This window comes from Trachinotus anak, unplaced genomic scaffold (genome assembly GCF_046630095.1).
Source record: "Trachinotus anak isolate AG129_WGS33_773 ecotype Australia unplaced genomic scaffold, CSIRO_AGI_Tana_v1 ptg000025l, whole genome shotgun sequence".
Taxonomy (NCBI): Eukaryota; Metazoa; Chordata; class Actinopteri; order Carangiformes; family Carangidae; genus Trachinotus; species Trachinotus anak.
This window is the reverse complement of record NW_027273876.1, coordinates 20,196,525-20,210,619: the sequence shown is the minus strand read 5'-3', so window position 1 is coordinate 20,210,619 and position 14,095 is coordinate 20,196,525. Positions and strand designations below refer to the sequence as shown.

General features: G+C 39.9%; 1 protein-coding gene across 3 annotated transcripts in view; it reads right to left on the bottom strand.

The window, feature by feature from the left end:
- Window positions 1-117: 117 nt before the first annotated feature.
- The window catches only part of LOC139608828 (unconventional myosin-XV-like), a 35,639-nt gene continuing 21,661 nt past the window's right edge, over window positions 118-14,095 (bottom strand). For 2 of the 3 annotated variants that reach the window (XM_071462925.1, XM_071462926.1), the window contains exon 17: window positions 119-558. In XM_071462925.1, coding sequence (XP_071319026.1) covers window positions 387-558 — 172 coding nt within the window. In that variant the 3' untranslated portion in view covers window positions 119-386. Of the gene's footprint in view, window positions 559-14,095 lie in introns of all 3 variants that reach the window. The other variant, XM_071462924.1, reaches the window with a different exon arrangement.

Genomic DNA, 14,095 nt, shown 5'->3' with positions numbered 1-14,095 from the left:
TGTGTGTGTGTGTGTGTGCCCAAGTGACGAATGCAAGATAAGAAGCTCGTTAAAAGAAAGGGATGTGATTTTATAAGGTGGTTTAATATCTAAAAACCTGAATGAATAAAACCAAAACTACATGCACAGACAGGTGCTTGAGAATTTTTTTATTTTTTATTTTGGTCGAGACAACCCTTTTACTAATGCCAGTCTGTACAATAAATCAAATGTCATGAGTCTGACAGCGAACTATGTATACGGGACTCATGACACATGTGCTGCCTTCATGGTACAGGCAACACAACAGTCAAACAAAGGAGACAAGAATTACTCTTTGAACCCAAACATGGAGGTTAGGGTGTGATCACTGAGGGCATGGACATACTTTTCTTGTTACAAATATGTTAAACTGCTGTCATGAAACAGTTGGAGCAAAGATTTACAGCACAATAAATATGAGCCCCCCCCACCCTACTATCTACCTTCCTCCAGTGGCGTCTCTTGATGGTGTCTCTAGTGACCAGCATCACTGCCCAGAACTGGGTGAAGGACTGCTTCAGACGCTTGTAGTACTTCCTGGAGGAAGAGGGGGGAAGCAGCACACAGACGTTCAGTGTTAGTGCATCATTACTGTCTGACTTCATTTCAGGCTCCAGGTGAAATCTGACTCCATCTCAGCACAAAATTCTGTTTCACTTTGAGGTTTTCTTTCATTCTTCTCTAATTCACATCTTCATCAAAGACACGTTCACTGCTGCACCTCCACCGTTTTATGGACTCAGATCTACATTCATTTAAATCCTGCACTGACCTATAGTTTCTTCCTCTCTTTTTTATTCTGTTTTATTTGGTTTAGCTTAGTTTCTACTTGATTTTAGTCTTTTAAAATCAAATGTATATCTTTTTATTTTGACTTGTGTTTTTTTTTAAAATAACTTATTTTAATGCCTTTGTTTGACTTTAGTGTCACAGTTCATGTAGAGTGCATGATGGAAATACAGACTGTCAGGCAGGCAGATCCAGAAAGAGCCTTTAATGAACACAGAGTGAACAGGCGTTCAGATAGTCAAGGCAACTGAGTCTACGTGAACAAGGCTGATTGGCTGGTTGTAAACAGGCCAAAAGCTCAAAACCCCAGGAAGAGAGTCAGGTAACAGGCACAAGCAGAAACAGGAAACAGGCAGCAGTGGGTCCCAGGATCAGGTAGCAGGTGAAGCTGGGCAGCAAAGGCATGAATCTGGCAGGAAGCTGGTGGAAATGGCTGGTTTCAGTACTGAGGGGGGGATTATCTGGTCTGAGGGCATCTGCTGGTTGGATGGGGAATGGCAGTGCAATGGGAGTGCATGTTTCTGCAGGCCTGAAGGCTGCAGTCTCAGGACTTTCAGGACTGTATTTCTAGCAACCAAGGTTTTCATGACACCGCCGCTGTAGCCTGAAACCCATTTTGTTCTAAACACATGCGTACAACAACACTGCCCCCTAACCAATTCACTAGGTGGTGCTGTAGGAAATAACAAGAAGTCTGTCCTGGTTCGTGGACAGTGATTCCAGCGTTTCATAAAGAGCAATGCACACAGTATGGTTTTGATGGTGATGTTTTGCTGACATATTAGAAGTATTTTTTAACAATGGACCTAAATGAAAACGTATTGATCATGTTCTTTCATCTGTGGGCATAAGATGCAGATATTCATTCATATCTGTTTGTTGGACATTGCTTTGCCTGGTTACATCATGTAAACCTGAAGATAAATGACAAACTGGACCCAAAACAAAATCCTCTTTTGTCATTTAGTGGTCATGACTGTGTAGCCTGAGCCAGAAACTGTTGATAATCCTACAGCTACGCAAAGGTCTATAAATACCTGTAAAGATATGAAGGCTTTTAACTGTTAATAACAAAGTTATCATTTCAGACAGTCAGCTGGTGGTAGTATTTGTGTGGTTTATGATTCAAGCAAATTGAGAAACTTGTAAGTGGTGAGCTGTTGTGATGACTTTAGTACATAATTTGTCTCACTTTCCAAAGACAAGTGCTTCAGTTTGAGCGGCCATCAAATGTTACATGAGAACACCAACACACGGTGTCAACAGAAAATATGCATATGGAGATAAATTGAAATACATTATATTAATAACAAAGACACATAGAAATCATTTTACCCATTTTCCCCTTGCAAATAAATTCTTTGATTTTAAGTTGCTGGAAAAACAAAATAAATTTTCTCAAATACATTTGAGTTCAGGATAACTCTGACATAATAAAGACTGAAGGTGAAGCATTTGTTTTACATATATTTAGATATAAGCTGCTACTTGTAGGTGCAAATGTGGGACAAACTACACTGCATTCAGTATTATCAGGAATTATTTCTTTTATTTATGTTTTTTCCAGCCACCCAAACAATGAAGTCATTTCCATCAAATTTTTCATTTAAAAGGGCCACAGGTGATCTTTCATAGTTCCTCTATTACAATTCAGTTAAACCTTGTATATATTTCTCTGATACCAGAGTCACAAGTGAATGGTCGCCCTAACTCACCATGTCCAACACAACTTCATAAATTGAATTGTATGTGGTGTGATGGAGCACAATTAGGATTTCATAGGCTCTCTTCAAGTAAGACTTGAATACTGCAACACTTGTCTTTGGATCGTGAGAAAAACAACAGAATGAAATAGTTAAAGCTGCATGTGTTTTTAATGCAGTCATCATGAAGGTCAGAATACAGGTCCAGTCCAGATTTCATGGAATTTTAATTTTTTTTTAATTTTATTTTGAGTGCTCAGTGTAATAAAACGTGGCCTTGATGCCATGTGATGACAGATTTCATCAAATTGTAGTTTCTACAAATCAATGCTGTGCAGTGATACTTTTGCTTACACACAGCTGGAAGCTCAGATCTTAAACTGAACTGTATTTTCACTCCCTCCATGCAGGTCCAACAGCTGTGATACAAACACAGCAGACTGTGGCGGCAGCAGTGGGAGAAGAGGCTCGTTTCAACTGCCCAAACATGAAATCTGGAGATGTTAGTCAAGTCATGTTGGAGAAAGTTTTATCCAATGGGGAGAAGAATATTGCCACCAACCACAAACAGCTTGGTCTCAGTGTCAGTCCTGATTTTAGAGATAAAGTGGAGTTTAAAGATGATTTATTTCCAGGACACAAATACCTTAAGTCACACAGAAGAACAACCCGATCAGACAATGGAGAGCTCCTGAGAAAAATCAAGAATGCGACAAATCAACACCATCACCTCCAACAAAAAGAAGACTTCATTTGGACCAATGTTAACTATTTAGTAAAAACACACAACACTTTTGGGTCAGTGCTAAGAGACTCACACCTGAGCATGACAGCATTAAATCTTGAGAGACAAGATATCTTAGTTCACACTGACACAACAGTCACCTCTCAATATACAGTGCATTCAGAAAGTGGTGAGCCCCCGTCAGTTTTTCACATCATTACATTGCAGCCAGAGATGCAGCTTGTGAACAGGTAAGGCAGGAAAGTGCTTGGGGCTCCAGGCTATTAGGGGGGCTCTGGAGGGCTGACAAACTTAACTCCACAGCGCTGTCTCAAAATGTGGCTCCATCCCCTTTAAACCACTAGTGGACGATTTGAAATGACCATCTCAGTAGAAAACCTCCACAAAGGGGCCCCATGTCACTTCCTGTATGATTTCCAACGACATCTTAGGAGCAGTGTTGCCAACTATTTTCAGTAAAGCCTGCACATACATACAAGATTATAAAATTTTTGTATCTAAAGATAATTAAATTAAACTAAACTGACTGTAATTACCTATATAATTAGCTATTTTTGTCAAGCAGCCCCTCAATGTGCATCTAAATGCAACTCTAATATCAATAAATATTATTAATATTAAACACTGTTTCACACAGACTGTTGCACAGTCTGTGTAACTGAAGTATTAGTGTTATGAATAGAGTACTGGAATTTATTTGCATTTCATTTAAAAGTTGCCAAATCTAGTTAGAAAATTGCTAAATTGCCAACGTCACCCGGTAGGAAACCTCCTTAAAAGGGCTTTATGTATTGATTATTGATTATGTATTTATTACATAATGGTGATAAATGATGACTGCTGATTGGAAGTGTCATCTGGCATTTTTTTGCGGAGGGCCCCATCAAACTGTAGAATCACCACTGGTCATTTACATTCATTTTTTCCCTCATCAATCTAAATTCAATCATGATAAAGTAAAAAGAATTTTTCATGTTTTTTTTTTTTTGGAGACGCCTTAAAAAGGAAAAATTGAAATATCACATTTACACAAGTATTCAGACACTTTGCTGTGACAGTTAAACTTTAGCTCAGGTTCCATTTCCCATCATCATCTTTGAGATGTTTCTACACCTTGACTGGAGTCAGTCTTTGGTAAATTCAGCTGATTGACAAAATGTGGAAAAGTGCACACCTGTAACATAACAAAATGTGGAAAAGTGGAAGGGGTCTGAATGCAGTGTAACTCTGTGACAACAAGTCTGTCCTAGCCCATCAGTAATGAGTCTGTTGTTTCATGAAGAATAATGTATATAGTTGTTGTGATGGTGACGTTTTGTGTCTCTTTTTATGTGTTTATGCGTCTGTTTTTTGTTTTTTTTTAACTTAAGAACGTGTGATGTTTTGTTTTATTTTGAGATAATTTTTGTCATCTCGTCAGTAGCATATGTAGCATAAGTTTATTGTGGTGAGCATAAGGTTAAAATATTTGTTAATAAATCTTCAGATACTTGTATGACTGTGTGGCATTAACCATTTCTCCTTCCTGATAGATTTTTTTTTTTTTTTGACACTGCTAATTAATCATCAGTATTGTTATTGCAGCAACTGCTATTGTGTCTTCTATAGATACTGCTAATAATGAACACAACAATAATGGACGTATCAACCCTTCATATTGTGAGTATTTAGATGTGATTATCAGTGTTGGGAGGGTTACTTTAGAGGTAATAAGTAATTGTTAAAAATGTAATATTTAATATCACTGTTTTAATGACTTCATCAAAGTAATGTAAAATCACATTTGACTACTTTTTGATTACTTTTCAGTTCTATTATTTTAGTGTGTTTGTGGCATATAGAAATGTCACAACCTAATGTCCTCTCCAAGGTCATGTTTAACGAAAACACAATGCTGAATAAACTAAACCCTAAAAAATATAGTAAATAGTTATATATAAGTTATAAATTGAGTTATATATTTTATTTAACTTTATTTCACCTGTACTTTTGTTAAGAAATGTGCTATGCATTATTTCACTATATAATATGACTGGAATTCATTGAAATAGAACTGACAGCTGGAATAGAATGCTCATGTTGTGATGTCCTCTGACATCATAGAGGCTCATTTGCATATCAGCTGCAGGAGAGTAGAATTTTACAGTCCTATGTACATTTGGCCTGTGGACAGGTAAGACCTCCTTCTTTCACTCTCTTATTTCTCTTTGATCAAACTGTTTAATGTCGTGGAAAAGGAGAATTTACTTTTCTTGGGTTCCTGTGAAGTGAGTCACTTTTTTCATTAGTTACAATCCAACAGGCATTATATTAAGATGTGCATCTCTGTTTGTAATCAGGAGATGCCAATGTACTTTTTCTCTTGTACAACACAGCTTTAAGTAGGAAACTTCACTTGTTGTCTAAGTTGCATGTGTGGAAAACTGTTCAGATTTACTTCCTCTGAAAGAAATTTTACGTTAAAGGTTTGAAATTGTTGCATTTGTGACTTTCTGCAGTTTCTTTGACCAATAACATGAAAAATAAAGATTATTTAATAAGTATTTTACTAGATGTGACTACATGTTTTTTTAATTCCTGTGTGCAGTTTTTTGTCACAAAAACAAGATTTTTCATGCCACAGGAAAAGCTTCTTTTGAGCTACTTGTGATTAATTGTCATAAACCAGCATCTGTTGTATTAACTGTACTTGTTGCTACACTGCTGGGTTATGAGTTTAGATATGTAACATGTCAGTTACGGTTACATTTAAAAAAAAAACAGATTATCAGTGACATTGTTAATTACAACAGACCGAGATGGAGACAAGAGGCAGTTGCTGACGTCACAGCAACAGAGCAGCAGAAGGTGCATGAAGAGGAGAGGCAAAGACTTCAGAGACAGAGGAAGGAAAAAGATAAGTCCAGAGCAGACAGAGTCACTGAGGTAGGACACACTGCGAACCCTCCCACAGTCACCAGTGTTCACCAGGGGACCAACAATGTAAGTGTCACGCAATAAATGAGACAGAGAGCACTTAGAAAAAGGGACCAGATAACTGAGGGAGATGGTTTAACATTTCAAATCTGACAAAGCTGAGTAAAATTTTAGAAAGAGAATTGCAACCACCTAGAAATAACTAAACAACCACTTGGTAGTCAAATGGTGTATATGGTATAGCCTACCCTAACCCCTAACCAGACATATAGTAACCTTACCTAGCCTAACCTAAGTGGGTGGTGCATAATACAACTGAACCAGTGACTGCCGAACATAACTGGAACACATTGCAGCAGATCATCATCCAGATCCAAAGATCAAACGATGATCCTGCTAGAGAACCATACTGGAGTTACCACAGCTGCCGGCAGTAGATGCCCTCCAGCTGGTCGCCTTTGAAAATAATTTGTTGCAGTTACATGACCTGGAAATTGTTATGTTTTATCATTTTTCTCATCACTGCATCCTTGATTTGGCAGCGTGTAATTTGCTTATTGGATTAACATTTACAGGGACAGAAAAACATATTGTTATGAGTCACATGATTAACACACCAGATATTGTTGGCTTTAAAGTTATTTCAGTTCAGAAAACAAATAAAATCTCTGCAAGATAATAGTGGTAGAAGTCGTATAAGTTGTAGTAAATTGTAATACATGTAATACAGTGTGTTGTATGTTACACACTGTATTACACACTGTGTATGGTTATTGTTTATAATGTAATATCTGACATTAGTGGTTTGACCCCTGTCTCCTCTGCTGCTGTCGGACACATTAAAGTGCCCCTCAGCAAAAAAATAACCTAATGTAATGTTGCAGCATGACATAATGTCATAGTATGATAGTAAATGTTTAAATGAACATGAACATGAATGAGGCAGTTAGGGAGAAAAAAGTCCCACAGGTGTTGACTCTGCACAAATCAGGTGAGATGCATTCAGGTTCTCCTTAAAACTGGACTTGCTTTTATCTCAGTTGAAAAAAATCAAATAGAGTGACATCACTAATGAAAACTGGGTAAGATCCCCCTGCAAAACCTCGGGACAACCTAAAACAGGTACAGCCACGAATACTTGACCTGAATGCCGCTGTGAGCATGCACAGTGAGCCGACTTGACTTGTGTTTTTGCACAATGTGCAGGAACACAGGATATGGTGTAACAGGGGATGAAATTTATTAGAGAAACAAATTAAAGAAAAACAGGCAAGTATGGAAGACTGGTTCGCCTATGACGGGTAAGATCCCCCTGCAAAACCTTGGGACGACCTAAGGCAGGCACAGCCACAATTACTTGGCCTGGTTGCCACAAGACATGGTGGTGACAGAAGATGGAAATTTGGCTAAAGAAGTAGAGAAACAAAGAAAACTAGGCAAGTATGGAAGACTGGTTCGCCTATGACGGGTAAGATCCCCCCTGCAGAATCTCGGGACGACCTAAGGCAGGCACAGCCACGAGTACTTGGCCTGTTGCCACTGTGGGCAGGCACACTGTGCAACACAGCTTCTCATGGTCTTACACAAGAACTCAAGACCTGATGGGAATAGTTCAAATAAAGAGCAGAGTTGTCAGTTTTTGAGGAGGCTGTGGTGTGCCTTGTCTTTGAGTGGTGCATGTTTGATACCTGGGACTCGCTCCCTAACACTGACCTTTTATTCACTTTCAGGGCCCGATGCCCCTCCTCCCCTCCTGAAAGTAAGATTGAAGTGGTCAGACCTGAAACTGAACAGTAGACTGATGAATCTTGAAATGTTTACAAAATATTCTAAGGATGAGAAACTGGCAGTAACTGCAAGTGAAAGAAATGTGCACATGTGACCCACAAATTCAGCCTAATGGGGTGAGCCTGCTATCTTATATCTACTCATATCAACAACAACTCTACATCAGTCTGTATCTGTACTAATCTCAACTGCAACTTATATTATTACTACTACTAATACTTGCAAATATAGAGACAGATCTGGTCCCAAAGAAAGTCCTGAAGAAATTTAAATGTTCATAATTGACAGAGCCAAAAGGCATCTTTCAGTTGTCTCATTTATCTAGAAGGGATTCAAGTGGTTGTCAAAGCATTGTCAGGTGGTTGCTTCATTCTGGTAATGAATATATCTTATAGGGGGAATGTGAAATTATTGTACTCAGTGCTCTCTCCAAAAATGTAGTCAGGAAAGAACAGACTACTTCCTGTGTCTCAGGAAATTGACCTAATGTCACTTTAAATATTTTGTGTGTGGACACTGAAAAAGCAAAGGTTTCTGATTGGTTGCTCGGGTTCTCTACAGTGTTTGGGGTGGTTTCTAAGGTAAGTGGCTGTTAAATGGGGGTGGTTGCAAGGCACTTGTGTTGCCTTACTGCTGTGCGCTACCTCAGTGACCTCTGCAGGACAAGAGGCCAAAACTTCCTCTGAGCCCTCCAGCACATCCTCATCCATGGTGGATTTTTTTGTTCGATCAAATTTTAACAACACCTGCCGATGTCTACAGCCGCATTGAAAATGGCATTCATCCTTGAGCTCCTCCTACTGCGAGTTGCAGTCATTCTTTCCTCCTGACGGTTCACAAGAACCTGTTCATGGTCTCCTTGAACTCATCCACCGCTGCACAGCCTGCCTCTGTGACCACAGGAGCTACAGTTCTTGTGGTCTGCAGAAACCTGATTCATTGCAGCTCTCGACAAACCTTGCCTGAAAGAGCTTTATCTTGAACATCAAGGAATCCCTCATCACTGGTGTCCACCACCAGATTCTTGAGTTGCTGTCAAAAAATTCACCTGTGTGGACAAATCTCAGAGCACATGCCGAACAATGGAGAAAGCAGTGTCAAACTGTGAACACATTTCTTTGACCTCCTGCATGTGTTAATTCCTTTCATGGTCTTTAAACAGACCTACATTCTCCAACACCCAGCAGAAGTCCTTCTGGTCAGGAGCAACATATCTGTGAAAAGTTATTTTCTGCTGAAAAAAGCGTGATAAAAACCGAGCCTGGATTCAGGGTCTTGAAGTTTCTGAAACTGTGCAGTTAAACTGATTTTAGTCTCCATGAACGCCTCCTCAAACGCATTCTCTTGTTCCTGAATTTCATTGTCAGCAGTTCTCCTCCCCGACTGACCTTTGGATGGGAAAACCTCCTGCCTCCTTCTTATTGGTCAAGATAAATGTTTCTTATGTTGTGTATTTTAAATGTTATAAGCCTCCTCAAACGCCACCTCAAACGTCTCGTCTAACCCTAACCCTAACCCTAACGGTTCAGTAGTTTTCCTCCCCAACTGACCCTAACATCAAACTGGAAAATTCCCTGCTTCTGATATTGTGTATTTTAATTGTTGTTAGCCTCCTCAAATGCCTGCTAAAATGCCTTGTCAAATCCCTCCAAAAACGCCTCGTAAAACGCCTGCTGAAATGCCTCCTCAAATGCCTCCTCTCGTTGTAAAACTAAAGGGTCAGTAGTTCTCCTCTCCTACTGACCAAAAAACATGTATTTGTAATAACATGTTTATAACTTTGTCTCTCCAGTGCTGCTAACATCAGCCAGGAAAATGCCCTGACTCAGGGTCTTAATGTTTCTGAAATTTTGTATTTTAATTGTTGTTAGCTTCCTCAAACACTTCCTAAAACGCCTCCACAAACGTCTCCTCTCATTGCAAAATGAAAGAGTCAGTAGTTCTCCTCCCCTACTGACCCTAACATCAGCCTGGAAAATACCCAGACTCAGGGTTTTAATGTTTCTGATATTGTGTATTTTACTCCTTGTAAGCCTCCTCAAACTCCTCCTCACATGCCTCCTCTCGCTGCATAACATGTTTATAACTTTGTCACCCCAGTGCTGCTAACATCAGCCTGGAAAATACCCTGAGTTACGGTCTTAATGTTTCTGATATTGTGTATTTTAATTGTTGTTAGCCTCCTCAAATGCCTCCTCAAACGCCTCCTCATAAGCCTACGAAAACACCTCCTCAAACGCCTCCTCAAACGTCTCCTCTCGTTGGAAAACAGTTCAGTAGTTCTCCTCCCCTACTGACCTGAACATAAGCCTGGAAAATACCCACACTCAGGGTCTTAATGTTTCAAATATTTTGTATTATACTTCTTGTAAACCTCCTCAAACGGCTCCTCAAACGCTTCCTCATTGCAAAACTAAAGTGTCAGTAGTTCTCCTCTCTGAATGACCCCTGGCTGGAAATTCTCCTGCCTCCTTCTTATGAGTCATTAATGTATTTGTAATAACATGTTTATAACTTTGTATTTCCAGTGCTGCTAAAATCAGCCTGGAAAATGCTCTGACTCAGGGTCTTAATGTTTCTGATATTGTGTATTTTAAATGTTGTAATCCTCCTCAAATGCCTCATAAAACACCTTATAAAATGCCTCCTCAAACGCCTTCAGAAACGCCTCGTAAAACGATCTTCAAATGCCTCCTCAAACGCCTCCTCTTGTTGCAAAACTGAAGTGTCAGTAGTTCTCCTCTCCTACAGACCCCTGGCTGGAAAATCTCCTTCCTCCTCCTTATTAGTCATTAATGTATTTGTAATAACATGTTTATAACGTTGTCTCTACAGTGCAGCTCACATCAGCCTGGAAAATACCCTGACTCAGGGTCTTAATGTTTCTGATATTGTGTATTTTAAATGTTGTAAGCCTCCTCAAATGCCTCCTCAAAAGCCTCCTCAAATGCCTCCTCAAACACCTCCTCAAACGCCTCCTCAAATGCCTCCTAAAACGCCTCCTCAAACGCCTCCTCAAACAGCTCCTCTCGTTGCAAAACTAAAGTGTCAGTAGTTCTCCTCTCCTACTGAACTCTGGCTGGAAAATCTCCTGCCTCCTTCTTATGAGATGTATTTGTAATAACATGTTTTTAACTTTGTCTCTCCATTGCTGCTCACATCAGCCAGGAAAATGCCCTGACTCAGGGTCTTAATGTTTCTGATATTGTGTATTTTACTCCTTGTAAGCCTCCTCAAACTCCTCCTCAAATGCCTCCTCTCGTTGCATAACATGTTTATAACTTTGTCGCTCCAGTGCTGCTAACATCAGCCTGGAAAATACCCTGAGTTACGGTCTTAATGTTTCTGATATTGTGTATTGTTGTTAGCCTCCTCAAATGCCTCCTCAAACGCCTCCTCATAAGCCTACTAAAACGCCTCCTCAAATGTCTCCTCTCGTTGCAAAACAGGTCAGTAGTTCTCCTCCCCTACTGACCCGAACATAAGCCTGGAAAATACCCACACTCAGGGTTTTAATGTTTCAAATATTTTGTATTTTACTTCTTGTAAACCTCCTCAAATGCCGCCTGAAACGCTTCCTCTCATTGCAAAACTAAAGTGTCAGTAGTTCTCCTCCCTGACTGACCCCTGGCTGGATAATCTCCTGCCTCCTTCTTATTAGTCATTAATGTATTTGTAATAACATGTTTATAACTTTGTCTTTCTAGTGCTGCTCACATCAGCCTGGAAAATGCCCTGACTCAGGGTCTTCATGTTTCTGATATTGAGTTTTCTAAATGTTGTAAGCATCCTCAAATGCCTCCTCAAATGCCTCCTAAAACGCCTCCTCAACCACGTCCTCAAACGCCTCCTCTTGTTGAAAAACTAAAGTGTCAGTACTCTCTGACTGACCCCTGACTGGAAATTCTCCTGCCTCCTTCTTATTAGTCATTAATGTATTTGTAATAAAATGTTTATAACTTTGTCTTTCCAGTGCTGTTAACATCAGCCTGGAAAATACCCTGACTCAGGATCTTAATGTTTCTGATATTGTGCATTTTAAATGTTGTAATCCTCCTCAAACGCCTCCTCAAATGCCTCGTCAAATACCTCCTAAAACACCTTCCAAAATGCCTCCTAAAACGCCTTCTGAAACACCTCATAAAACGATCTTCAAAAGCCTCCTCAAACGCTTCCTCTCATTGCAAAACTTAAATGTCAGTAGTTCTCCTCTCCGACTGACCCCTGGCTGGAAAATCTCCTGCCTCTTCCTTATTAGTCATTAAGGTATTTGTAATAACATGTTTATAATTTTGTCTCTCCAGTGCTGTTAACATCAGCTTGGAAAATACCCTGACTCAGGGTCTTAATGTTTCTGACATTGTGTATTGTAATTGTTGTTAGCCTCCTCAAACACTTCCTAAAACTCCTCCTCAAACACCTCCTCAAACGCCTCCTAAAATGCCTCCTCAAAAGCCTCCTCAAACACCTCGTCAAATGCCTCCTCAAACACCTCCTCAAACGCCTCCTAAAACGCCACCTCAAAAGCCTCCTCTCGTTGCAAAACTAAAGTGTCAGCAGTTCTCCTCTACTACTGAACTCTGGCTGGAAAATCTCCTGCCTCCTTCTTATTAGTCATTAAGGTATTTGTAATAACAAGTTTATAATTTTGTCTTTCCAGTGCTGTTAACATCAGCCTGGAAAATACCCTGACTCAGGGTCTTAATGTTTCTGATCTCGTGTATTTTAATTGCTGTAAGCCTCCTCAAATGCCTCCTCAAATGCCTCCTCAAATGCCTCCTCAAACACCTCCTCTCTTTGCAAAATGAAAGTGTCAGTAGTTCTCCTCTCCTACTGAACCCTGGCTGGAAAATCTCCTGCCTCCTTCTTATTAGTCATTAATGTATTTGTAATAACATGTTTATAACTTTGTCTCTCCAGTGCTGCTAACATCAGCCTGGAAAATACCCTGACTCAGGGTCTTAATGATTCTGATATTGTGTATTTTAATTGTTGTTAGCCTCCTCAAACACTTCCTAAAACTCCTCCTCAAACGCCTCCTAAAATGCCTCCTAAAACGCCTCCTAAAACGCCTCCTAAAACGCCTTCTAAAAGGCCTCATCAAACACCTCCTCTCGTTGCAAAACTAAAGTGTCAGTAGTTCTGCTCCCCTACTGACCCCTGGCTGGAAAATCTCCTGCCTCCTTCTTGTTAGTCATTCATGTATTTGTAATAACATGTTTATAACTTTGTCTCTCCAGTGCTGCAAACATCAGCCTAGAAAATACCCTGACTCAGGGTCTTAATGTTTCTGATATTGTGTATTTTAATTGTTTTAAGCCTCCTCAAATGCCTCCTCAAACGCCTCCTCATAAGCCTACGAAAACACCTCCTCAAACGCCTACTCAAAAGTCTCCTCTCGTTGCAAAACAGGTCAGTAGTTCTCCTCCCCTACTGACCCGAACATAAGCCTGGAAAATACCCACACTCAGGGTTTTAATGTTTCAAATATTTTGTATTTTACTTCTTGTAAACCTCCTCAAACGCTTCCTCTCGTTGCAAAACTAAAGTGTCAGTAGTTCTCCTCTCCTACTGACCCCTGGCTGGAAAATCTCCTTCCTCCTCCTTATTAGTCATTAATGTATTTGTAATAACATGTTTATAACGTTGTCTCTACAGTGCAGCTAACATCAGCCTGGAAAATACCCTGACTCAGGGTCTTAATGTTTCTGATATTGTGTATTTTAATTGTTGTTAGCCTCCTCAAATGCCTCCTCAAACGCCTCCTCATAAGCCTACTAAAACGCCTCCTCAAACGTCTCCTCTCGTTGCAAAACTGGTCAGTAGTTCTCCTCCCCTACTGACCCGAACATAAGCCTGGAAAATACCCACACTCAGGGTTTTAATGTTTCAAATATTTAGTATATTACTTCTTGTAAACCTTCTCAAATGCCGCCTGAAACGCTTCCTCATACGCCTCCTCTAACGCTTCCTCTCATTGCAAAACTAAAGTGTCAGTAGTTCTCCTCTCTGACTGACCCCTGGCTGAATAATCTCCTGCCTCCTTCTTATTAGTCATTAATGTATTTGTAATAACATGTTTATAACTTTGTCTTTCCAGTGCTGTTAACATCAGCCTGGAAAATACCCTGAC